At 37.5% G+C, this 27725-nt stretch overlaps 1 protein-coding gene across 2 annotated transcripts in view; it reads right to left on the minus strand.

The window, feature by feature from the left end:
* The window catches only part of LOC139473914 (3-oxoacyl-[acyl-carrier-protein] reductase FabG-like), a 41031-nt gene that overhangs the window by 4292 nt on the left and 9014 nt on the right, over positions 1-27725 (minus strand). For both annotated transcript variants that reach the window (XM_071256721.1, XM_071256720.1), the window contains exons 5-6: positions 13043-13136; positions 11193-11262 (exon numbers count right to left, since the gene is read on the minus strand). In XM_071256721.1, the coding sequence (XP_071112822.1) occupies positions 11193-11262; positions 13043-13136 (164 nt within the window). The remainder of the gene's footprint in view (positions 1-11192; positions 11263-13042; positions 13137-27725) is intronic.

Below are 27725 nucleotides of genomic sequence, written 5' to 3' on the forward strand. Positions count from 1 at the left end.
GTAGGTGTTTTGAGAAAAATTTAATGCTCTCTTCTAAAAAAGCAGTATATTTACAGTCTAATATACTAGATATTCCATATATAACCATCATCTGTAAAAAAGGCTTCTATCTCTTTTTATGTGTTTGCAGTGGCAAGAGACTATAAACATAATGCATTCCATAAAATATTATTCAAAAGGTTTAACAGTTACTATTAGATGTGTTTACATGTATCTTTTAATTTCGTAAATCCAAAAGACATATACAGAACTGTTGCACAAATGAAGACAAACCTAGGTTATAAGTTTTTTTATGACTATTTTGCCATGAGATTGGTCCCCCAAATACATGTAATATTTTGCCTTGACCTCCTCACCCTACAATGAATAACCAGTCCCAACATTATGTTCAAATTTGTAATTGTTTTCATGCTCCCACACCCCCATCCCTACAATTTTGGCATTTCCACTCTTTTGCTGTGTATTGTTTATGCCCAACGAGGTTTCAAAATGCCATACTCATGAACTGATGAATAATAAGGACATTAATAATAGTGGCTAAGTAATTTGTGAAATCCCTTTCAGTTTATATCATTATGGTGAGTCTATAACATATTAAATGATGCTTTAATGTTGGTAATCAGGGAAACTGGAATAGTACCAAGGTCGCAAACATGGGTAGCAGTAGCGACAGTAACCATATAACTCTGCTGCTCACAATATAAGTTTCTGATTTTGACTTGTCGCTACACAGAGTTAGGGGCTTGTTACGACGTAAATTGTAATAAAAAGGTAAATTGATATACTTGCAGCAAATTGTAATAATTTTGATGTAAATTGTAATAACAACGTAAATTGTAATAATATTTGACGTAATAACCTTACTACCGTAGTGTCCAAGACGCCAATTGACTAGAAATGATCTTTGTCAGTTGAGCTTGCGTTTCACATGTACAATTGGAGAAATACTGTGTATGATGTCAAACGTACAAAACTGTTAAATTAGGGATGGTTTGTATAGGCTTTATCGTACAATCGCCTTTAAAGGGTGGTGTCAACATCGATAAATTTAAATGAATGAAAGATCCATCCTCAGGTTCAATTGATGGGTTACACAACCGTATATTCGACAAATAACTTAATTGTGACATATTGTTCAATACTCTTATAAGGCTATTCAAGATGTTTTTTGCATGACTTGCTTCAACAGTACTTTGACCAGTTCGACACGACTGAACGAGTGATGACGAAGGGTACAAACACAGGCTGGTCAACCAGTGTGTCGATTTGCAGTGGAAACGCTATATGAGTTGATAAGGAGTACATGATCCTTTTCTTGAAACCAACGAGGGAATTTAATCATATTTATACAATTCAGTTTATTTTGAAAAAGAATTCAAATACAACAAATGAGTTGACAGATCACGTGCATACATAAAAAACATCCGGTATCTTCGGATAACTTTTGTACAGTTTCAAAGAGTATACGAATTATCATAAATTTCTTGCAATCAATTGCTGAAATATATCTGCTTGCATCCAAATAGAAAGGATTTGAAAATTTATAATGAAAATATGTTTGTCACTAAAGTAAATTTTCTCTTTGACCTTGAAACGTACTTGAAGATCATTAATCTCGACAATCGTTGGTGGATTGCGCCAAGAAACCTTGATACGAAATATATACGTACAATAATCCCCTGAAAACATAACCTCCTGTGAACGATTAAGAGGTTTAAAGTAATTTGGGCTAACATCAAGCACTGTAATAACATACTCTCTTAAAATTCCAATGAAATGACTGGTGACTTACCAAAAAGTCAAATTATATTTTGCTCCGATTTGTTTTAACCTAGTTCCCATATATAATTGCCTACCCTGATCACTTTCTTCAGAAATTGAGTAAAAACTTCTAAATTTGAGACTGCAATATATGTCTTCAGAGGGTATTTCATACAGTATGTAACAACTGTTTTACCCCATTTCAAATTTGATTTCATGCTGAATAGCTCTTTTCAACTTCTGCTGACACACTTGTTTATGGCATGCTGTCATCTGCGTAGAAGATACTACCATCTGCTTAGAAAATACTATCATCTATGTAGAAGATACTATCATCTACGTAGAAGATACTATCATCTACGTAGAAGATACTATCATCTACGTAGAAGATACTTTCATCTACAAATATGTAGATGATAGTATGCCATCTAGATACTATCGTCCACTTACATACTTTCATCTACGTACATGATACTGTCATCTAGAGTATGTAGAAGTGCAGTCATATATGTGATACCAATGACATAGAGCTCACATTTACTGTCATTACATACACACCTACATGCGCACACATAAATACATACATACATACATACATACACACACACACACACACACACACACACACACACACACACACACACACACACACACACACCTCTGTGTGTGTGTGCTGATGAGGGCAGAGTATCGGAGATAAATATAATTTGGTTTCTTAGTTAGTCACTATTCTTTTCATTGGAATTTTAAGAAGGTATGCTATAATTTCAATATTTTATTACAGTGCTTGATGTTAGCTGGAATTATTTTAATCTTCTTAAACCCCCAGAGAAGATTATCCTCTGAGGTAATTTTGGTCCGTATATATGTCACAAATAAGTGATAACTTATGAAAAACGTAATTATCTGTTTCGAAAATTATGTACCGCATTACACGTGAGGTACCAAATTTGGTATCAAGGTTGCTTGGAGCAATCCACCAACGATTGCCGAGTTTAATGATCTTAGAATACTCTTCGTATAAGGTCAAAGAGAATATTTACGTTATTGACAAAACCCTTTTCATTATAGATTTTCCATCCTTTCAATTTTGATCAAAACAGATATATTTCAGCAATGATTGATTGCAACAAATTTATCATACAATCTGATGCTCTTTGAAACTCAACAAGACATGCCCGAAGATACCGGATATTATTTGTGTATGCTTTGAATTATGATTTCGTGCCGATATCATGAAGGATTCTGTTTTTGTTGTTGGGGCAAGCAGTTATTATCCCAGCAAAAGTTGTCAGTAAGTTGTTGTTAGTTCTTCATGACATATGAAAGGAATCCAGACAGTTACTTTTATTCATTTATTTAATTAAATATACTTCTTCCTATGAAAGGAAATACTTTGTTATATTAATGATCCATATGTTAATCATACATTGCTACAAATATTGCATAAGTTAACATGGTTTGCATTTATTTATTATTATTTCCTTATCTGTGAGAAGTTCACAGAGATCGAGAATACACAATATCTAATAGTAAATGCAATGTAGGTAAAGAATATCCACGCCCCTCTTTTGATATTAATAAAAGCATTGTATATAATGTTAAGTATTAAGTATTCTCCTTTCCCATGCACGTAAGATCTATGCTGCCTTTGCTGTTGGCTGGTTTTTTTCCCTTTGACATTGCACAGGACATCTGTCACTCATCTGTTGTATTTGAATTCTTCGTCAAAATATAATGTATAAATACGATGGAATTGTCTCGTTTGATTCAAGGAAACGGCCATGTGCTCCTTGTCAAATTAAGTAAACCTCCAATGCAAATAGACATAATTTCAGTGTCAGGTTGCACAGAGCTCTCTTCGGTAACTCGTAACTCAATGTTTTTGCAATGGACTCCTAGCTAAGCTACTATTGGATGATAAATCAATTAACCTATTTGTCGAATAGATGTACCTAATGTAATCCATCATTTTTAACCTGAGGATGGATCTTTCGGTCATAAATTTTTATGTGCACAGTTGCTAGAGTATCATTCTAACAATACAGACATGACACAAGCTGCACGTAAAATAACTGATAAAGGTAGTCCTTGCGGGTTCACATACCAACATGTACATCGCCCAGGACATTGTCATCATTTGCTTTACATCCTCCGAGCAATGTTAAAAGAATTGAAACTTTAATAATAATAAATTGATATTATGTATATGAACATGTATAAATCAGCTTGCACACAGACTACTGCAGAATGACATGTCATCCATTTGCTAGTTTAGTTTAGTTTAAACATATTTTATTCACAGAACAAAATGAGAACTGTATTGGAGACAAGTTCTTGCAACTTAGTAAACCCCTCTCCGCATAAAATATGAACAAATTACACATCAATATATTTGTGTAAGTTTGTTACGTTATAATTATTCCATTGTGTATATTACTACCTACTTTACCAATTGAAATATGATTCAATTAGGTTAAATATGAACAATTATGATGAAAATCGTCAATAGGATATATTACAATTAAGTACAAAACACACAGAGTATTTCTCAAATAAATAAGAAAACTAAGTTCACTCTAGTAATTAATCTCTTCTGGAGAACCATAGAAATGAAATTCCAATGCGTTTATATATACATATAATTATACAACAATGTACGATAACGACCTCACTAAACTTATAAGGTTATTACAATTTACTTAAAAGGTTATTACATTTTACCGCAAGTTGAGTTTATTACAATTTACGTCAATTTTTATTACAATTTGCGTATTACAATTTACGTCAAATTTTCTTACAATTTACATTGTTATTACAATTTACGTCAAAATTATTACAATTTGCTGCAAGTATTACAATTTACCTTTTTATTACAATTTACTTCGTAACAGGGCTGTTCCTTAGTGTTTTTTTAATGGATTCCACTGAGCACAATGGCGGATAAAATATCTCCGTTTTCCAACTGGATAAGTAAATATATCACTGCAAGATCTTAAGTACTGTAAATCTTGAAATTAACACCACTCGTATTCATGCTTATGTACAACATAAGTTTGAGGATATCATGTATTTTGTTTCATACGCTAACATTTTAGTTGAGAGATGGCATTTATTTTCCATTTTTGTTACATTCCCTTGGGGTATTTTTTTGATAAAAGAGATGTGCCAAACATGATATGCCTGACAAAAGCCATTAGTCATCAAATACTGGCACAGCAATAATGGATACACTGATATGTGGCCCATCAACATAATGAAACTATTCTCATTGCATCCTTCTGACACAAAACCTAGTCCATTCAAGTCTTTCAATGGTGACCACAGTTTTATTATCATACATTAAACAGAAAATTCCTTGTGCGTTTTTATATCAAATATATCAATATGAGTCGATAACATTTTAAAACTAGGAAGCATTTATTAGCAAGTGTTGATACATTTGACATCAAAACAAACAAAGGTGACATTCTATTCATCATCCATTATCATTCTTCTATCTTTTTCACTTTGCAAGCAGCAACAACCAGTGCCAAGAGTGAAAACAAATTTCACCGGCAGAAACATTTGAGATGTCATTTAATATGCAAATTAATATCTACCAGGGAAATGGTTTTGGATGATAAATATGTCTGTAGTTAACATGCATGTAAACAAACCTTGTATGATCTCTGCAGTGACCTTGACCCATCACAAGCCATAAAAGTTTATATCCAAGTGTGGTAGACTGTTTCATTCGGGCTGTATAACTAATATTACTCCTAAAGATAGTGAAAATACATGTCAAGAACAGTCATCCATGCACCTACTTTATGCTGAAATCACTATTAATTTCACCTGATTTTGTGATCCTTGTGCTAAGCACTGCCACATTTATTCTCTGAACTAAGGCATGTCGACGTGTTTGTGTTTTTTTTCAAAGGGTAATCTGATGGGTGCTGATGTATATTAGGGGTGACTAGTGGTCTGGAAATCACTATTGCGATAACTATTCATATTGAAAGAAACTATTGCGATAACTATTGATATTGCAAGCAACTATTGCGATAAATATATTAGTTTTCAGTGTATCATTTTAGATGGATTTTAGAGTTGAATTAAACCTTGGAACTGAAGTTTCCTTTGAATGTGATAACCACAACAACAAATAATAAGTAAAGTTTGAGGTATGACTGATTTGTTTTTTCTGTACACTTATAATTTAAGTAAAAGAAACTTCCACATTACCATGTGTAAATTACTACCTCTCATGATCAAAAGAAAAACAAATTTGAACAGCATTGCATGTATTTTATTGATATGGTAAATACAATCGTAACTATCGATATTCCCAACTGAAATTGATTCTATTGATCAGAAACTGATTTCACAATCGATCTATTGACTTTAAGTGCTTACCAATAGCAATATATCGATATTTCGATTTATCGTGACACCCCTAATGTATATAACAGTGGATTTGTTCTCAGCATATGGGGTCATTTTCATATTTATCATTTTTGGAAATGTGACTTAAAAGTGACCATCAGGCCTATAAAATAACTAAAAATGATTGCCTGGTGCTGAGATGACCATGTATGCTGAACACACACTGGAACTTGAGCAAATCAACCCAAGAGTGCAGCTTCTGTTGTTTGTTTGTTTATTTGTTTGTTTAACGCTGCACTCAGCAATATTCCAGCTATATGACAGCGGTCTGTAAATAATCAAGTCTGGACCAGACCTTCCAGTGATTGACATCATGAGCATAGATCCACGCAATTGGGATACGATGACATGCATCAACTAAGTCAGCGAGCCTGACCACCTGATCCTGTTAGTCACCTCATACGACAAGCATAGTCGCCTTTTACGGAAAGCATGGGTTGCTGAAGAACAATTCTACCCCGGATCTTCATGGGATGCAGTTTCTGTTGTAAGCATATTGCACTATCATTGTGTCATTGTTCCAGGACAAAGATAGTTGTTGTTTTGTTTAACACCACAGTCAGCAATATTCCAGCAATATGACGGTGGTCTGTAAATAATCAAGTCTGGACCAGACAATCAGTGATTGACATCACGAGCATCGATCTACACAAATTGGATACGATGACATGCATCAACCAAGTCACCGAACCTGACCACCAAATACTGTCAGTCACCTCTTACAACAAGCATGGGATGCTGAAGGCCTATTCTAACCAGGATCTAGGACAAAGAAGAATGAATGACTGGACACATCACAGCTGTCTTTGGACTTTCCGCAAAACAAGGTTACAAAACCAAACATCGACTAACATCCATCATGCAGACTCTAATTATCATGTACCTCACATGTGACATATTACAATGATGTCCACTATTTACAGACAGACAGGCACAGAAATACACTCTTGACCAGCTGCGAACTGCAGGAAAGATCCACTATACAGCCTTAGGAAATCAGTACATTCCTCTTTCCAATCCGTGATTTACTCCCGTGAGATGGCTGGAAGCCATTTATCTGAGGTGACATATGATTGTGGCCTTCAGGCATCCAGCTTTCCTTACCCAGGTGGTTGAATGACAACAGAAATAGTGTGATTTGTATCTGTCGGTAGTGGAGGGTCCGGCAGCTGCCTGTCCTCTACACTACACGGCATCGTCACCATCAACCTGACACAATATCAGACAGATGGGCATCTGAGTATTCCAGTGAAATAAGATTTCAATTTATTGAACAACTCAGTGGAGGAATGGTGATACATACCAATATGTAAATATGTAAAACTGTACAAAAATATCTTACATTTCTCTCATTAGTTCGTAATGTAATAAAAACATTACTTCAAAACTTTGTACCATACATGTCTACTTTTAATTATCAAGACATTATATGGAAAAACTGCAATCATTACATAAAAATTCTGAAAATGAGACTTTGCAGTAAATGAGTCCAAATCTTTGATGCTATGTATCTCTGTAATAGATATGAATTGAAGCTTATCAATTGCATTTTTGTGGTCCTAAGATACTGTAGTTTTAAAATATAATAAGAAGTCAAAATGTGATTTTTCACCAATAAGGTCCCTTTTCTCCTGGGGGGTCACAATTGTACTTCATCTGACTATCATATTTATAATATAAACTTCATCATGGCTACATGATAATATAAACTTCAGGATGGCTACATGATAATATAAACTTCATCATGGTTACATGATAATATAAACTTCATCATGGCTACATCATAATATAAACTTCATCATGGCTACATCATAATATAAACTTCATCATGGCTACATGATGATATAAACTTCATTGTGGCGATATGATAATATAAACTACATCATGGCGACATGATAATATAAACGTCATCATGGCTACATGATGATATAAAAACTTCAGGATGGCTACATGATAACAAACTTCAGGATGGCTACATGATAATATATACTTCAGGATGGCTACATGATAATATAAACTTCATCATCGCTACATGATTATATAAACTTCAGGATGGCTACATGATAATATAAACTTCATCATGGCTACATGATAATATAAACTTCATCATGGCTACATGATAATATAAACTTCATCATGGCTACATGATAATATAAACTTCAGGATGGCTACATGATAATATAACTTCAGGATATTTTATAAAATAATAATTTCAGATACAATTTCTTCCGACAATTGCATCAAAATTCTTTGAAGTTGTATCTTAGGGTACTTTTTAACTGAATCACCAGTAGATTGGGAGGAAACGTGCACAGTTGATTGCTATTTCCAGCTTAGTTTACGAGAAAATACACATGGTAATCTTAATCTCTGCATATAAAACAATGCCTTGGAGAGCAGGAAAAACAATTTGAATGGTAAATCATCATGTCTAGTAATGTTTTATGTCAAATCTAATACTTTTATTGACCAAGTTTGTTATACCTGTTTATTCACCTGAAGTCACTGAGGGGATACAATGTGTTTTTTTGAAAGAGCATATAAGAGCATAATACTCGATAATCTTTTTTTTATACTATGAATCATAAACAACTTCTACTCTAAACTTTTTTTTAAACTCTGAAATGTGCAACATAGATCGTGTTAGGTATGTATACTGTCTTGTGGGTCATCTACCACCTACGACTTAACCTTTGTTAAACCGCTCATCATCATAAATGCTCATCAATTATTTGGACCCAGAAGGTAGCATTGTAGCGAGGGATCACCGTAGTTGAAAATGTGGTCATTGCACATTTATACCGGTAGTTTCATGCAAATATATCCATTAGTTTGACAGTTATTGCTTGGAAATGAACCCTAGAGTCCTTTGAGAGTTAGTCCAATTCGATGAGCAATGCATATGCAAAGTTTTGTTGAAACATGTTAAACGTTTTTTAAGCTATGGCCCAGAAACAAATTCTACCCTCATTTGATAAGAACAAAAGAACAGAACATTTAGAAAATAGCACATGTGACCATTTAATCTGACGCGCAATGTATATGCCAAGTTTCTTGAAAATCATTGAACGGTTTTAATACAGAAGCATTTGTCAGATCTACATATATGCATCCACATGATGTTTATTTCTGTTCTGCTGCATCTGATCCAGTTATTCCTCTGTAAATCAGGTGCAATACTAGATTGCTCAGCTTTCTGCTCATACTGATAAACTCCATCTTATAATGTTATTCAACACATGTACTGTGATTAGAACACAATGCAGATTTGTATCAAACATTTCGCAGTTTGTAATCACACTGCAATTATGCGATGATATATGATGCACATGCAAGAAGATCATGTGACCGCTAATTGTCAGGCTTGGGTATTGACTGTCTCAAATGTTAACATTGAAGTCATCACTACTTTTTAAAGTGATATTAGTGACAGACTTTACTGAGTCAAGTCATTTAATCGTGGCAGCATTAACTCAGGCTAATCAATGGTTTCCTGCCTTTGATGTTTCACGTCATATCATATTTACACCATTAATAGGGTGATTAATAACTGATTTTACTCATGGGAATTCCACAAAACCAGTTTGACACATCTGGGTTAAAAGACTGATGAAAATAGTAACAGTCTGACAGGATCAGACTGTGAGTTTGACACAGCTGGACATCGACAGATGCCACGGAGTCGGTAAGAAAAACATGGATAGGAACAGACAGGTCATCGTAAAATATTGGACACACCTGGGGATTGACACAGCCAAGTTTTTGACACAGCCGGGGATTTGAACCAGCCGGGGATTTGAATCAGCCAGGGATTTGACACAGCCGGGGATTTGACACAGCCAAGGATTTGACAGAGCCAAGGATTTGACAGAGCCACTTCAACACTTGTGGGTTAAAATAATGATACATTCAAGAGTTTGCCCGAACAAGACTGTGAGTTCGACATAGCCTGGGATTCACCATAACCAGTTTGACACATTGGGTTTAAAATAGTGATAAAAATAGTACGAGTTTGCCAGGACTGGAGTTTAACATAACCAAGGATAGGACAAAACTGTACTCAAAGCCAGAGTTTCACAGGTACAGAAGCTCACCTTTATTCGGTGGCATAACAGTCATAGGTTTGTGCCAAACGAATTACATGACAGATGAGAAATAATATCCAATAATTGGACACAATGGTGTTTGGGTTTTTTATCTTCAAAATTACGCAAACAGTTTTGTGATACCTTTTCATACATTACCTCATAGTTTGCTGTACATGTTGACAAAAGGATGATGACGACTAAGTCATATTCCACAAGCACAGGTCTAGAATTTCAGTGAAATTCATGATTGTGATGCTAAATACTGATTGTATTGTTCAGACATACTAGGAAAACTACTGGTTGACAAAAGCGATGGCCTCATCAAACTTTCACGTGAGATTCACCTGTTTTGTTTATGGTCAGATAGTAAAATAAACGATAAGCAAAGTATAAATTAAAGAGTCAAACAATGACACCATTAGTTTTATAAAAATATTTCTTCATCAGAAAAAATGAATATAAGATTTCAAATTTCACGCCGATACTCTCTGGTAATGGCCAGATGTTTAACGAGCTGTGATTTTGTATTATATTTTTCTTTTGTTGAGTTTTGAAATTTTGAATTGATATTTTTCAAAGTGTTAATCTGAAAAGGAAGTCGCCAGTTTGAAAGTAGTGCCATAAAGGATGAGAAAACTGCTTCCTGATAAGCCTAAGGCGACTTCTTGTCAGTCATTTCGTTGGTCGGGAAAGGTTCACAAAAGGTCTTTCTGACGTGACGTGTAATGGGACGTCCTCAGATCTCTGTGTAGTTGCAGCGAGCACTAGGATCTGATGTAAATAGATTTGGGGGATGGTTGAGAAATGGTTGTTGGGAGGTGGAGCATGGGAAGACCTCAGTGACATTATTTGTGACTAAATGCCTACTGATATCAATCACTACAACCATGGCTCTCTGTACAGTGCACAACTTACCTAACGCCACACATCTGGTGAACTGGTCAATGGCACTCTTCGACATGTTGTAGGCCAACACACCTGGAAACTAAGACAGGATATCATCATCATCAACACCATCACCTCCTTGTACAACAAGACAGAGGACATCATGGCACGCTATACCTACAGTGAGTCAATAAATCGAGGCTTAGGCAGGTGTTTTGCAAAGGTGGTCAGTAACATATAGAGTAATAATGTCTGTCATCATGAACATGGAGGCCAGTTTGAGTTTAATAAAACTACTGGGTGGGAAGTGTGTCATATGCTATACCCGTATATATTCACTGTTGCAGCTCCAGATACTAGTAGCTGCCATACTAACATGTCAACTGTACCATCGTAGGCAGTAGGTATTTCTCATCTTTGCCTCCGAGCCAGACAACCCTTTACTTACTATTCTAAACCACTAATCATGATGCAACTGGCCATGATATATTCAGCTGGTATGGGGTAACACAAGTTGCCTTCTATTGTAAACCACTAATCATGATGATAATGGCCATGATGTATTCAGCTGGTATGGGGTAACACAAATTGCCTTCTATTGTAAACCACTAATCATGATGATAATGGCCATGATGTATTCAGCTGGTATGGGGTAACACAAATTGCCTTCTATTGTAAACCACTAATCATGATGATAATGGCCATGATGTATTCAGCTGGTATGGGGTAACACAAATTGCCTTCTATTGTAAACCACTAATCATGATGATAATGGCCATGATGTATTCAGCTGGTATGGGGTAACACAAATTGCCTTCTATTGTAAACCACTAATCATGATGATAATGGCCATGATGTATTCAGCTGGTATGGGGTAACACAAATTGCCTTCTATTGTAAACCACTAATCATGATGATAATGGCCATGATGTATTCAGCTGGTATGGGGTAACACAAATTGCCTTCTATTGTAAACCACTAATCATGATGATAATGGCCATGATGTATTCAGCTGGTATGGGGTAACACAAATTGCCTTCTATTGTAAACCACTAATCATGATGATAATGGCTATGATGTATTCAGCTGGTATGGGGTAACACAAATTGCCTGCTATTCTTAACATCTAATCATGATGAAAATGACCTTGAGGTCTTCATGGGATAGGCATAGAGTGGGGTAAAATGGGGTTAACATCACATTCAAGACTATTTCACTTATTGGAGACTTACAACATCATGCATGTACATTAGTTTATGGATGCTTTGAACTAGCATACCACACTTTAACATGGATACCCTATTCAGAATGACTTAAGAGCCGACCATTTGTTTTACCCCCTTAACACTAGTTCTGCGACGATACACCAACTGTGCGATCGAATCATGATACCTTGCTTACAATCTGATACGTATCACAATACGTGCATGTTCACATTTCTGTGGTGCCTGAGCCATGTTTTCCTAGACAAAATGGCCAAATACATGGCGCACTAACGATTTACAGTTGGCAGTGTCACGTATGGTGCAATGGATGAAAGTGGTTACGTTTTCACTACTCATTTTCACTAGTAATTAGTGTTTAGTGAAACATTTGTTGAGGAAAATATTTAAGGTAAAAATCAATACTTTTCACTTTGTGTCCTATTCTGATCGATACGTGTATCAAGAAGTAAAAGATCTTGATCCACCGATGCATCGGTGTATCGTCCCACTACTACTTAACACTAATCTCTTAACATCTACTTGCATCACATGGCCAGGGACTGAACCATCAACCTTACGTTCATAGAGCAGACACTTTAGCCACTACACCACAGAGGCAGTTCTTAGGGTATGGTGTATTACATAGAGGGTTTAGGTTATATATTAGATACATACTGATCTCATGCCGTTGACGCTGGAGACGTTGACAATGTTGCCCTTGGTTTCAGTAAGGTAAGGCACTGCCAACATCGTCAGGTGGAAGACCGACCTAATAAAAAGGAACATTCTCCAATAAAAACATGTTGAAAAAACATTTAAATTATCGATATACATCAATCAGCTGATGGTAACCCTAACATCTTCCTGAGGCAAGAGAGTTAACTGACTTTAAAAGTCCAGTTTCCACCCTTGCCGAACTAGGCTGGAATTCCTGGGCTCAATCATAGCGCCACCAGTGTCTATTACGAGTTATGTCCCTTCTATGCCTCTCCTATGAACCAATGAGATTCCACCTCTTGTATCACTTGCATTTGCTTCAGCCAAAACAGCGGCGCCCAGTCAAGACGCTCTGATCGTTAATCAAGATCTACAGTCCGTTTGACTCCAAATGAGAGCGATGTATTGCAAATAACTCGAAATCAAGTGTATGAAACATCGATACGGTACTTGACCATGAATACCCTGTACCCAACAAAATCTGAATTTTGTTTATTTTAAGACCCATGACGGATGAAGTTCTTTAAGAAACTATCATGTAATTTTGTATAGAAATGTGTACATGACACGTAGGGGGACAAACCGTGGAAGGAACAGCGCAAGCACAGTCTGCACGTGCTACACAGTGACCGTGTTCATACAATGACAAGATGCGCTACTCAGCAGATGTTAAACAGTTGATGTTGAATGTGTATGATTTCTTTAGAAGTGAAGCAGAAAGAGCAAAGCCTTTTTATGCAATTAATAAATTCTTGAAACGAGCTTCAAAAGCTCTTGGTATGTCCCCTCAGAAACTTAAAAATGTTGTTAGTCGACGAGACACAAATTGTCAGGCCAAGGAGGTAGGGAACATGTCAAAACCACGCAAGGTTGATAAATTAGACAGTTTTCACAGGGATCAAGTCAGACGTGCAATTGTTATACTGCACTCAGAAAATAAGTACCTGTCCCTAAGAATTTTGAAGAAACACCTTGAAACTGACCATGATTTACGTGTTACAAAGTACAAACTATGGCAGCTGTTGCATACATTTGGTTACAAATACAAAAAGATAACTGGAGAAAATAGGGCTGTGTTGTGTGAACGGTCTGACATTGTTCGTCTCCGAAATCATTACCTTCGTACCATCAAGCAGAAACGTGAAGAAGGATATGAGCCCGTCTTCTTAGATGAGACATGGGTAAATGCGTCACACACAGCCAGCAGTCAGTTGGTACCCAGTGGTGACTGTAAGGAGTCTGGTAGAAAGTTACCAATGGGAAAAGGTGAAAGACTCATAGTTCTCCATGCTGGTTCTGCTAGTCAGGGTTTTCTCCCAGACTGTGACCTCGCCTTTAGAGCCAAGGCCAAAGACAACAGGGACTACCACACAGAAATGAACGGCAATGTATTTCTGGAGTGGGTGAAAGATAAATTAGTCCCTGCTATGCCTTCCAAGTCTCTCATTGTGATGGACAATGCACCGTATCATAGTGTGCAGGATCCAGAAAGCAAGACTCCGACCTCTAATAACCGTAAAGGAGACATGGTTAAGTACCGTATTGATGTTTCATACACTTTTCTGGATTTCGAGTTATTTTGCAATTCATCGTTCTCATTTGGAGTCAAACGGACTGTATATATTGTGATGAAACGAGTCTTACATCTTGAAGTGCATCAAATCACATGAGCACCTAGATTAAAAACATGAAAAGATTTAGAAAATATCTGTTGACAACGAGTTAGCGATGCACATGTTTTGCAAATCCTGCATTCGACCGAAATCTTCAGGACAGTTTACGAACCGGATTTCGATTTCGGAGCGCGACTTTGATTGGACAATGCAAACACTCGTTAGACCAGCCAAAATGTAACTCCATAATACCAGCCTAGTTCGGCAAGGGTGGAAACTGGACTTTTATAGTCAGTTAACTCATTTGCCTTGGGAAGATGTAACCCTTATTGCATAAAGACAAAGTATCACTGTTAATACACACCTTATTTCTAGACTAACCATATTAGTACCAACATGGTTGACAGGAAGTTGAGCTTATTCCCCATTTAATATCTTGACATTGGACTGAAATCCGTGACAACATGAGTGAGTGAGTGAGTTTGAGACCACTTTAAACAAGGTGTGGGAGAAAAGCCTGAAGTGATGTAGGTCTTGGACATTTACCACTTTGGAGAAACCCACAGTCAAGTATGGGACGTCAAGGTTTTATCATGACTTACAGAAATGGGGGTCCTCGAGACCTCCAATAATCAATTTTGAGGATCCTGATTGGCAATATGTTAAGTAATGAGATGGTGTAATGTACTGTACGTTTGGATAATTACTTTAGAGCCTGGAATGAATCAATGATCAAGTGGACAGTGGTGATGATTGATGGATGAAATGCCAGACACCAATAACTGCCCTTGATGTGCTGTAGGTACAATGGATATTATTGTGCATCCCTCAGGATGCAGTATTATGTTTTTCTGCATTCATTATCAACATTTGTGATTCGTACAAAACCCTGATATGGTGTTGACAAACTTGGATACATAATCAGGGTGAACACACGATCTCAGGTTTCTGTCATGGGTAAGGGATGCTTCCTAACAGCACCTTAAAGGGTAGGGCTAATGACAGGAACACCCACAATATACACCTGACTGGCCCATCAACACTATTTACAAATGACATGCCCATAATTGTTTCCTTTATCAACAAGGAAACTGTTTGCATTACATGCACACACAGATGCCATCCCCATCTTTCCCTGACTACATCACAGCTGTATCTCCAGTTACATTATTATCAGGTTTAATAACAATCACTTCCCACTTGGGAAAACACATATCTTACGCAAGACACCTTTGAAACCAAAAGTCCTGTGCCTCTAACTATCTTAACCAGAAAGTTATAAGCATTTTATGGTTGAATGACATGACTTCCAGTTCCTACTGAAGTATTCACATGATGTTTGTTTGTTTGTTTGTTTGTTTAACGCCGCACTCAGCAATATTCCAGCTATATGACGGGGGGTCTGTAAATAATCGAGTCTGGACCAGACAATCCAGTGATTGACAGCATGAACATCGATCCATGCAATTGGGATCGACGACATGTATCAACCAAGTCAGCGAGTCTGACCACCCGATCCCATTAGTCATCTTTTGTGACAAGCATAGTCGCCTTTTACGGCAAGTTTGGGTTGCTGAAGAACTTTTCTACACCGGAATCTATTCACATGATGTAGCCACTATAGTCAACACATCTCTTTCTAGTGTACCATTCATCTCATTTTAAAATAGACATTATATTATTGTCTCATATTTCTAACTATGATGACTGGTATGTATATTGCAAATGAGTAACTGATTGGTTGATAGATTCATGGTAGATATGCATTTGGTATACAGTAAACTACATTTATAACGATTACACTTATAATGAACTGAGGCGGATGATGAACTGTTTTTTTTATCACAGCAACTTGCTGTACACAGGGATGTGAAATCTCTGTGGAAACGCAGAAAAATCGCGTTTTTAAAAACAGTAATCCTCGGAAAAAATCATCTTCTGCGTTAAAATGTAATGAAAGGGTCAGACATTGCACGCTTGTGACATTTGTCCTTGTGTCTGGAGGATGGGGGTTGAAGTTTATGGAAGTATTGCTCCCAGACCTGGTGGGTAGCTGGGTGCGTGGAAGCTATGCCCGATTTTTTAAAGTACTGATTTAACTTCGAAATTTTATGGCATCTACCGTCTTTGTTTATTTGACTTATTGACTTTTGCTATTGACTTATTATATTTCCTGGTGTGAATGTTGTCTAAACTCCACGAAATTGCTTAAAATGCAATCAAGTGTTTAAAAAAAACCTAGACTTTTCATCTTTTTGGGGAAAACCTGCTTACATCCCTGTGAAAATATGCTTAAAACAAACTTCGGTTATAATGAACTAAAATTGGTGGTCCCTTTGAGTTCGTCATAACCGTAGTTTACTGTATTTCTCAAAAATGTCAGATTTAGAAAAATTGAAAACCGATGTAAGAGAAAATGTCGACATCAAAGTAGCATTAAAAATCAGGTTTTTTACTCTTTTCATCTTCAAACTAGTAAAGGCATGCATGTATAATAATAATGGATTCATGATAAAGGCCATAAATGATGTCCAGATGCTGCAAATGTTGGTGTTCCTCTGACCTTATTACTCAGTGTTTCCACTGGCTTTGGAAACTGCCAGTCCGGATTGACAGGCAACTCTAAAAATTACCAGTCCCCACTAATTTTTGTCAGTACCAACTTTCAACATATACTGAACCAACGCAAAAAAACGTCACCCCAAGTAACATTGCATGAAAAGTTGTGATTTAAATATTGGGTAATATTACCTTGTCCGGAAAAATGAAATTTGATGATAAAAAACACGTCAACGTAAGGACCATATACAGGCTCCGGCAACAGTACCAGACCACCAGGACAACAGATGACCGACCACATAGTAGAAGACCAAGGGTCACCACCCGACGTCAGGTTCGGCAGAGAGTGCGACAGCATCTTCAAGATCACTTTATTACTGCTGCTGAAATTGCTCAACAGACCACGGGGACACATCAGCGACACATTAGTGCGGACACTGTGCTTCGACGATTGACGAGCAGACACCTGCACTATCACAGGCCATACCGAGGACCAATTCTGACACGTCAGCTGACACCATCTTCAGTGGGCAACACAGCACCAGCGTTGATGCCACCAGCAGTGGAGAAGAGTCCTCTTCTCAGACGAGAGCCGTTATTGTATCTCAACAACAGATGGCAGAGAGAGAGTCTGGCCACACTGTGGAAAACGTTATTCGGATGCTTGTGTTGTTGAGAGAGACTCATGGGGTGGTCTGAGCATCATGGTGTTTGATGGAATTGGTCTTGTACAGAAGGTCGGCCCTGTGGTCTTCCAGAACATCTGTCCAGGGAGAGGCAATGGTGTCACAGCAGCTCAGTACATTGATCAATTATGGATACCACACGCCATACCTCAGTTGGCACATCGCCGCAACCAAGAGTTCTCAGCATGTTAACGCCTGTGCCACACTGTGAGAGCAACAAGAGACTTCCTCCAGCAAAATGGCATCAGAACCATGCAGTAGCCTGCCCTCAGTCCCCATTTACATCCCACTGAGCACCTGTGGGACGAGATTCAAAGACGGCTGAATGACGCCCGACCCAGGCCGACAACTGCAGCTGAACTGCGTCAGGTGTTCCTCAGAGTGTGGGCTCAAGTGCCTATGGCCTTCATCAACCATCTCATCCATTCCATTCCATGTATCGACATTGCACTGCAGTCATCAATGCACATGGCGGATAATGACTTGTGATGCCATTTTCTCAGAGAGTAGTCTTGTGTTTCACTTTAAGAACATTTGACACTTTAATTTCAACCTTGATGATCAGTTTTGACAAGTTTCATGTCTTTAATATGTCTCAAAGTATGTTTACAGGGTTTGGACAAATAAGGTTTCTTACATATCTATCCATGGTGATGTTTCTTTTGCGGTTCAGTATATATAAAAACATATGGAAATTACCTGGGTTTAATTCTTTCAACATCATATTCCATGCAACGATGTCATCTATTAAGTAACTTAACTAGAGCTACATGTCATTCACCAGAAGTTCAGTCACAGGTTTTCCTTTTTTATAAATGTTTTGAGGCTAAGTCACAAAAATATATATTTAACCTCGAAGCTAACTAAATCTTATTTCCTGATAACAAAAGAGACAACTGGAAACGCTGATGGTAACAGACAAGCTGAATTTGTTTAACAAAAATCTTATATGAATATCAGCCATGGTTTTTTCAACAACAAAGTTTTATAAGGTACTTTATTTGACGGTCCACAGGGACTGGCAGTCACATGAATTATCGGTCCAAGCCTAATTTTACCGCTAAATAACTGGTAATTACCTGTAAACAGGAACACTGTTACATCAAGTCTATGGTAGTATGAAAACTATTTCTTAGATCTGAATGCTGCAATAGTTAAGGACTTGTGGGAAAAAACACAAAGGCTATAGGTTTGCACTATTTCTTTGATGCTGTTACTCCAGACTGACAGAATGCCTCATTGTTTTCTGACGTAGATTTTCCCAGCATGCTTCCTGTTATCTCCCTTAGTCTCAGTTTGTGTTTTGGATGAGAACTGAACAAATGTTCAATTCTAAACATACAACTAGGACAAAATATGCTACTTGAGATATTCAATAGTAATCAACCTATTTTGAATGAAGGTGCAATGAAGGGTACCGTTTATCTTTGCGCCCATCATGTTGCAGCACACAATGACCTGGGACCCAGACAGGTTGGACCACTGCTTACATCATTTCAAAAGGAGAGAGGGCACGGACGGCCAAGTCGTCCAAGGTGCCGCGATTCACTGTGCCCTTGGGCACGCCAGAAATCTATGATTGTTTGTTTGTATCCCGGTTCGCTATAACCAGGTAGAAGGGTAAAGTACCCGGAACCTAAGGTTACATCGCCCCAATTATGTTTCTTGGTTTGTCAGCGCCATACCCATGCTTGTGGGTTTCATCGAAGTGGTCAACATCTGAGACATGCATCACTTCGGGCTTTTGTCATAGAGACTGATTTACGACAACCATTGTCTAAAGAATGTTTGATTCCAAAGGCTAATTACCCTGTAGCCATGACATGTGCATGTCCCCATAACTTAAATGTCATCATGTATTAGGCGCTAATCCGCGTTGTTAATCCTCACCAACATTGACACAGGCTGCTTAACTTGACATCAAATCGAAATCAGACTCTCCATGGGGTTACCGGATTCCAGCTTAGCATTCATCCCCAACAACTTAAGATGACCTCATAGATCTGGTAGTTTGACTCAGTGTCGTGACTGACAGCATGTCAGCTTGTCCCAACGGTGAAGTCACTGCTCATAATATCAATCACTAGTTTGTCTTGTCCAGACTTGACATTATACAGGCTGCCATCATTAAGTTGGAATAGAGTTGGGTGTGGCGTTAAACAACATGCAACCAATAAACCAACATCACTCATACAGAAACGCCACAATCACAAGATTGACCAGAAAGAAGTTTAGCTTTTAACCCTGATAATAAATTATATTTTCGTTTCATTTGATAAATCTTACCACATTGAACATTTTGTAAAACCATCCAGAATTAGTGCTGTTCATACACTGAGATCAGACATGCATTTAACAGGGCTTTTATTTTTATGTCAGTTGGTTTACAAAAGGTTTGGCCAGAAATTCAACATAGGTAGTTGAAGCAAATAACAAAATAAATTTCAACATTCAGATTAGTAATGCTACTTATGAATGAAAAACAAACTCGTACCTCACACCATAACGAAAGTATGATTTCGTAATGATACAAAAAGATCATTGATTGTTTTGTTCTTGATAGAATATTAATAGCTCTATTTGTTATTCGTAATTTCTTAGGAGCTGTGGAGATAAAATCTCGTGGTGTTTTTTTCAGTTCACATAACAGTAAAACAGAGTTAGACAAAAAGGATCTGAAATCATATATTTCTGTCCTATTTTAGGGGTTTTATGTCGGTCGGTCTTGTAAATCACACAAACAGTAAGTTACTTCTTATGGCTACTTGCCTTACATCATAAAAACACAGTAAATATGAAATATGACAAATATAAAAACACAAAATGAGTGAGTGAGTGAGTATGGTTTTACCCAACTTTTAGCAATATTCCAGCAATATCACGGCGGGGGACACCAGAAATGGGCTCCACACATTGTACCCATAAAAACACAAAGCTAGGAACACAAGGACACAATTTAAAAGCTAATAAGAAGATTTAAAAATTGTTAGAAAATGTGAGAAGTAACAAAAGATTTTTTTCAGCTAAGCTAACAAACAGCAACATTTATATCATCCAAAGCCACTCCATCTATTTCACTTGCAAATATCCGTCTCCATGGCCTCAAGGACTCACTTTAAATAGCATCCTCGTCAGATCATAATACACTTCGTTCACCATGTTTGTGTAAACAAGTCTGGGTAAACAGATGCTCAGCATCACAATAACATGTAGCAAGATCCATGGCCACACACAGTAGTGTCTGGCACCAAGCAATTACATGTCAGGGGTAATATATGGCTTCACTGTAGTTCCTGAGACTTGATTGTACAGATATTGAATAACAATGACATTAGGTGGACAGGCAGGAGTTAAATCTGAGTGTAACAGACACAAAGGAAATAATGCTGATCATGAGAGGGTGTCCTTTTAAGCCAGTCAGCAATATATCAGCCACGGAGACCTGGATCTGATATAGTTCTGGCCAGGTAACCCTATTGTTGAAAATATGAACAATGGGGTAATGTCATTAAAATCAGAGTCTTTACTCTAGGTAAATAGGTAGAGTAATCTAGGTTGGTTGTTTGTTGTTTAACAGACTGCAGTCTGTAAGTAATCCAGTCTGGACCAAACAATCCAGTGATTGACATCATGAGCATCGATCTATACAATTTGGATACGATAATATGCATCATCCAAGTCAGGATGTCTGACTGTCCGATTCCGTTAGTTGCCTTTTACGACAAGCATAGTCACCTTTCACCGCAAGCATGGGTTGCTGAAGACCTATTCTACCCCAGGTCTTCACAGGTCTTGAATGAGTGAATATTCCAGAGCCTTTACTCTGATCCAATTCTTGAATGAGTGAATATTTAAGAGCCTTTACTCTGATCCACTTCTTGAATGAGTGAATATTTCAGAGCCTTTACTCTGATCCTATTCTTGAATGAGTGAATATTTCAGAGCCTTTACTCTGATCCAATTCTTGAGTGTGTGAATATTTCAGAGCCTTTACTCTAATCCAATTCTTGAGTGAGTGAATATTTCGAGGCCTTTACTCTGATCCAATTCTTGAATGTGTGAATATTTCAAAGCCTTTACTCTAATCCAATTCTTGAATGAGTGAATATTTCAAAGCCTTTACTCTAATCCAATTCTTGAATGAGTGAATATTTCAAAGCTCCTTCACGGGAGGTGGCATCAGTTGAACTTTCTAATCCGTCAATTAGTGCCAATAATTGAGTCTGGATCAGACAATCCAGACATGAGCATCGATCCACGCAATTAGGATACAATGACATGCATCAACAAAGTCGGCGAGCCTAACTTATAAACCAAAAATGAAACATAAGCAACATTTATCAACATTTTTATATTTCAAACACATTTTTTATGAACCTTAGGAAACAGGGGTAAAATATCTGTTGCTGGCATTAGGGTACTTTAAAAACACATTCTTAAAAACATTGTGATTTATTAGCACATCTGTAGTCCAGTGGTACGCTCACTGGGCTACAGATGCAAAAGTTGCATGTTCGATCCTCGGGAATATAAAGAAAACTTTTGCCATTTGATTTCACATTTCATAAAAGTCCATTTTCCACTCTTGCCGAACTAGGCAGTTATTATGGAGTTAGATTATGGCTGGACTAACAAGTCCATGCATAGTCCAATCAAAATCATTCAATGAAATCGAAATCCGGTTCATAAACTGTCCTGCAGATTTCAGTTGATTGCAGGATTTGCAAAGCAAGTGCACTGCCAACTCGTCAACAGATATTTTCCCAAAATCTTCATGTTTTTAATCATGGTGCTCACGAAGCTTGATGCACTTAAAGATGTAAGATCCGTATTATCACAATAAAGATCTGGATTATTGTACAGATCATCTTGACTGAGGGTGGCCATTTTGTTTGAAGCAAATGCAAGTGATACAAGAGGTGTAATCTGATTGGTCCATAGAAGAGGCATATAAGGGACATAACTCTTAATAGCGAACTACGAACGATTGAGCCCAGGAAATCCAGCCAGTTCAGCAAGGGTTCAAACTGGATTTTTAAAGTGAGTTAACTCTTGCCTCGGGAAGATGCAGTAACATCTCTGTTTATGAGATTTAACCCGACAGCAGAACAATAGTATGACGTCACTTCAGGTTTAAAAGTTCTGTGTGGGCTTCCCTGAGACAGATTAACGATTTCTGCATCAAGGTCGTGAAGAAATGAAGTTGCATTTGGACTGGTTGATTGATAAGTTCTGTTCCTCACACAGAAGGTTAGTTGGTTGCTTTGTTGTTTAACGCCACACTCAGCAATATTCCAGCTATATGATGGCGGTCTGTAAAGTCAAGTCTGGACCAGACAATCCAGTGATTAATATCATGAGCATCGATCCACGCAATTGGGATCGATGACATGCATCAACCAAGTCAGTGAGCCTAACCACCCGATCCAGTTAGTCGCCCTGTGGCCAGTCAACAACAGAATACAATATGTAATGGCATCTGCACATAGCAGGGCATTCACATGTTCACATAATCAAATGATTAATCACAATAACAGCATGGGATTGGTAATCACAGCATTTTAGCTCCTAAGGTCTAGTGGTAGAGCATCTGCCTGTAGAGTGGAAGCTCCGGGTTTCGATCCCCAGCCACGTCATACCACAAGGCATTAAAAGTTGGTAGTTTTTGTTACCCTGCCTGGCGCTAGGCAATCAGGGACTAAAATAAGGACTGGTCAGCTCATAGTCAGTATTCTGTGTCTGAGTGGGCTATTCAAGTTAAACTATGGTTAAATTATTTTCCCTCCTATTTGTACTGCTATTACATTCCCTCCTATTTCTATTGCTCGTTCTTTCCCTCCTATTTGCATTGCTAGTTTTTACCCTACTGTTTGCATTGCCATTTAATTCCCTCCTATGTGTATTCCTAAAATACCTCTTTTTTGTACTGCTATAACATTCCCTTTGGCGATCACATCTTGCGCATTTTAAAAACATGTGACGTCAACCATTAATTTCAGTGCTTTCAATTCGGTCTCACATTCCCTCAGCTTTTTTCCCTTGAGTCTTACAATCCCAGGCATAGCTTCAGAGTTGTGTTTTAGCCAATACACAAGAAAATCTATTTCAATGGAAACAAATTGGGAATTCCCGACATACCCCAAACCATATGTATTCTAAACAAAATTCCTCTACATCTGATATAGATGTTGTCTGGTCACCAAAACAGAATGGACGAAAGGATGGACAATGGTTGACTCTCTACTGCAGAGTCCCTAATAGTGTTTTACAGTTATACAACCAATCAGAGAGTTGCATGCACTTTTATTTCTTTACATTATTACATTGACTGTTGAAGTTTCTGAAAAACTTGCATTTTTGAAAATATGAATAAACGGCATATCAAAGTAGACCTTAATTTCACAGCAGGCTTCAAGTAAAAGAATACATGACAAACTGTAAATTGTGCATTGCTGATTCCATGACATTGCCATGGTAACAAAAACCTGTTATATTTGTAAATGTTAGTAGGACATATAATCACTGTCCGTTAGGTTGACTCGGCTAGTGGAAGTTATGAATGAGGAATTGTGTTTCTTAGTCAAATATAAATGTGAGCATGTGTTTTCTGACAGGATATTGTATTAGAAACTATGTGGTTTTCAATTTATCATATGTTGAAGTGATATAAAAAAAATCAATGCGGCCAAGCCAATATAAATATATATACTTGTTTTGAGACTCTCAACAATTGTAATTTTGGTACACAAGCCGTTATCTCCATCTTTAAATTCACATTTGTCAGTCCCAGGGGCCCGGGAGATTGACGACCGTGCAATTTAAGCTGGTGAGTCTAATCGAGCTTGGTGGGTGCGTGGGTAAGGGACTTGTGACACAACTAAACTGCTACTACTTTCCCTCCTATTTGTACTGCTACTACTTTCCCTCTTATTTGTACTGCTACTACTTTCCCTCCTATTTGTACTGCTACTACTTTCCCTCCTATTTGTACTGCTGGTTCATTCAATCCAATTTGTTCTGCTATTACTTTCCCTCCTATTTGTACTGCTGGTTCATTCAATCCAATTTGTACTGCTACTACTTTCCCTCTTATTTGTACTGCTACTACTTTCCCTCCTATTTGTACTGCTACTACTTTCCCTCCTATTTGTACTGCTGGTTCATTCAATCCAATTTGTTCTGCTACTACTTTCCCTCCTATTTGGACTGCTACTACTTTCCCTCCTATTTGTACTGCTGGTTCATTCAATCCAATTTGTTCTGCTACTACTTTCCCTCCTATTTGTCCTGCTGATTCATTCAATCCTATTTGTACTGCTATTACTTTCCCTCCTATTTGTTCTGCTATTACTTTCCCTCCTATTTGTACTGCTGATTCATTCAATCCAATTTGTTCTGCTATTACTTTCCCTCCTATTTGTACTGCTGATTCATTCAATCCTATTTGTACTGCTATTACTTTCCCTCCTATTTGTACTGCTATTACTTTCCCTCCTATTTGTACTGCTACTACTTTCCCTCCTATTTGTCCTGCTGATTCATTCAATCCAATTTGTTCTGCTATTACTTTCCCTCCTATTTGTCCTGCTGATTCATTCAATCCTATTTGTTCTGCTATTACTTTCCCTCCTATTTGTCCTGCTGATTCATTCAATCCAATTTGTTCTGCTATTACTTTCCCTCCTATTTGTACTGCTGGTTCATTCAATCCAATTTGTACTGCTACTACTTTCCTTCCTATTTGGACTGCTATTAATTTCCCTCCTATTTGTACTGCTGGTTCATTCAATCCAATTTGTACTGCTACTACTTTCCCTCCTATTTGTACTGCTGGTTCATTCAATCCAATTTGTACTGCTACTACTTTCCCTCCTATTTGTACTGCTGGTTCATTCAATCCTATTTCTACTGCTATTACTTTCCCTCCTATTTGTTATGCTATTACTTTCCCTCCTATTTGTACTGCTACTACTTTCCCTCCTATTTGTACTGCTGGTTCATTCAATCCTATTTCTACTGCTATTACTTTCCCTCCTATTTCTACTGCTATTACTTTCCCTCCTATTTGTTCTGCTATTACTTTCCCTCCCATTAGTATTTCTATACATTTCGCTCCTGTTTGTACTATTACTTTCCCTACTATTTGCATTGCTAGTTCTTACCCTACCCTAATTTTATTCCCTCCTATATGTCCTTCTAGAAAAATACCTCTGTGTACTGCTATTACTTTCCTCCTCTCGGTACTGGTATTTCTTTCTGAGAGATGGTGTTGTTAGGTGCGCTTTCTGACTTTATGTGCATATTGCACACTGCCCGCCAGGCTAATTAGTGGTTTTGCTGAGGGGGGTATTTCCGAAAAGGAAGAGCAACCTGGGGTACTTTAGTCTTTCTTTTTAAATTTGGGGGAAATTTGGAATTTTGAAGAATGACGTGCTATAGGTAGGGGAACTAAGGGAGTTTGTGTGGTTGTGTATTATTTGGGATTTTTGATAAAAAAAAAAAATAATTTTTTTTAAGGTTTTTAATTTTTTTTAAGGGTCTTAGCATGGTATAGAATGATTTTGTAATTTATTAGATGTGGCCTAGTAGGCCTGTTTTAATTAGGAAAATGCCTTATGCCTAAGTTTTGTTGTTTGTTTTGTAGTGTTGCCAGAGACATTTGTTTGTTACACTTTATTGTGGATTTGAGGGTTGTTCTGTGTTGCTGGTGGTGTGTGCAGTGTAATAGTGCGTGTTCAGGTGTTTCTATTTGGTTACAGTGAGGACATTTACCTGTTTGGTGTTTTCTGATTCTGTGTAGGTGAGAGTTTAGTTAAGTGTGCCCTGTCTGTAATTTGATTATTGCCCTGTTGATTGTTTGGGGTTTATGAAGAACCTTTGTTTTTTGAGTGGCTTTTGGAGCACCTGTTTTAGTTTACAGTTCGATTTCTGATATTGGTTTTGCCACTTTTGGAGGATTTTAGTAGGTTAATGCTTATTTCTTCTAATTTTAGTGATGCTTCGGCTGCTTTGTCGGCGTGTTCATTACCAAACGCTCCGACGTGGGCAAGGATCCATACAAATTCTATTTCTTTACCTACATTGCAGAGCTTGTTAGAGCTTTTGAGTATCTGTTGAATTAATTTAGGTAATTTTTTTATGTTTTTGTTTTTAGTAGCTTGGAGTCCACCTAGTGAGTCAGTAAGGATTAGTTTTTTGTTTGTTTTATTAATTAGGGGGTTATGTAGAGCTGTGGCCAACACACTATCTGTTTATTTCTGTAACAGTTGTCAAGTGTGCCATCTATTTATGCTATGAGCGACTTGTTTTTCGTTGTTACTGCTGAAAATGTGTGTGAGATAAAAACACATGTTAGGTTTGAAAGTATCGTGCATATTTTATTGAAAATGATAAGAGCTGAATCGATACAACTGAAATAAATGTGTGTTCTCGCCCAGTACGATGAGTGTGTCTTTACTTCTTTCTCACTCTGCACATGCTGCCACTCGTCAATACGAGAGGACGAGTGGATTTTACGAACCTTGATTTGCTGCAGATGTAGGCAGAATAATCAGCCTCTGAGAAGGTCCAAGTACACCCCTACTGTTGAGTGAGTGAGTGAGTTGGGTTTAGCGCCACTCTTAACATTATTCCAGTTATATCATGGCATGTCAGCTTAATGTGGGAGGAAAACCCGAAATGATGCAGGTCACAGACATTTACCACTTCGGTGAAAAACACAGGCACAGGTATGATGCTGACAAACCTAGAAACATAATCGGGGCGAACCGGGATTCGAACCCA

The sequence above is a fragment of the Haliotis cracherodii genome, unplaced genomic scaffold (genome assembly GCF_022045235.1).
Source record: "Haliotis cracherodii isolate W230 unplaced genomic scaffold, xgHalCrac1.p SCAF_3, whole genome shotgun sequence".
NCBI lineage: Eukaryota > Metazoa > Mollusca > Gastropoda > Lepetellida > Haliotidae > Haliotis > Haliotis cracherodii.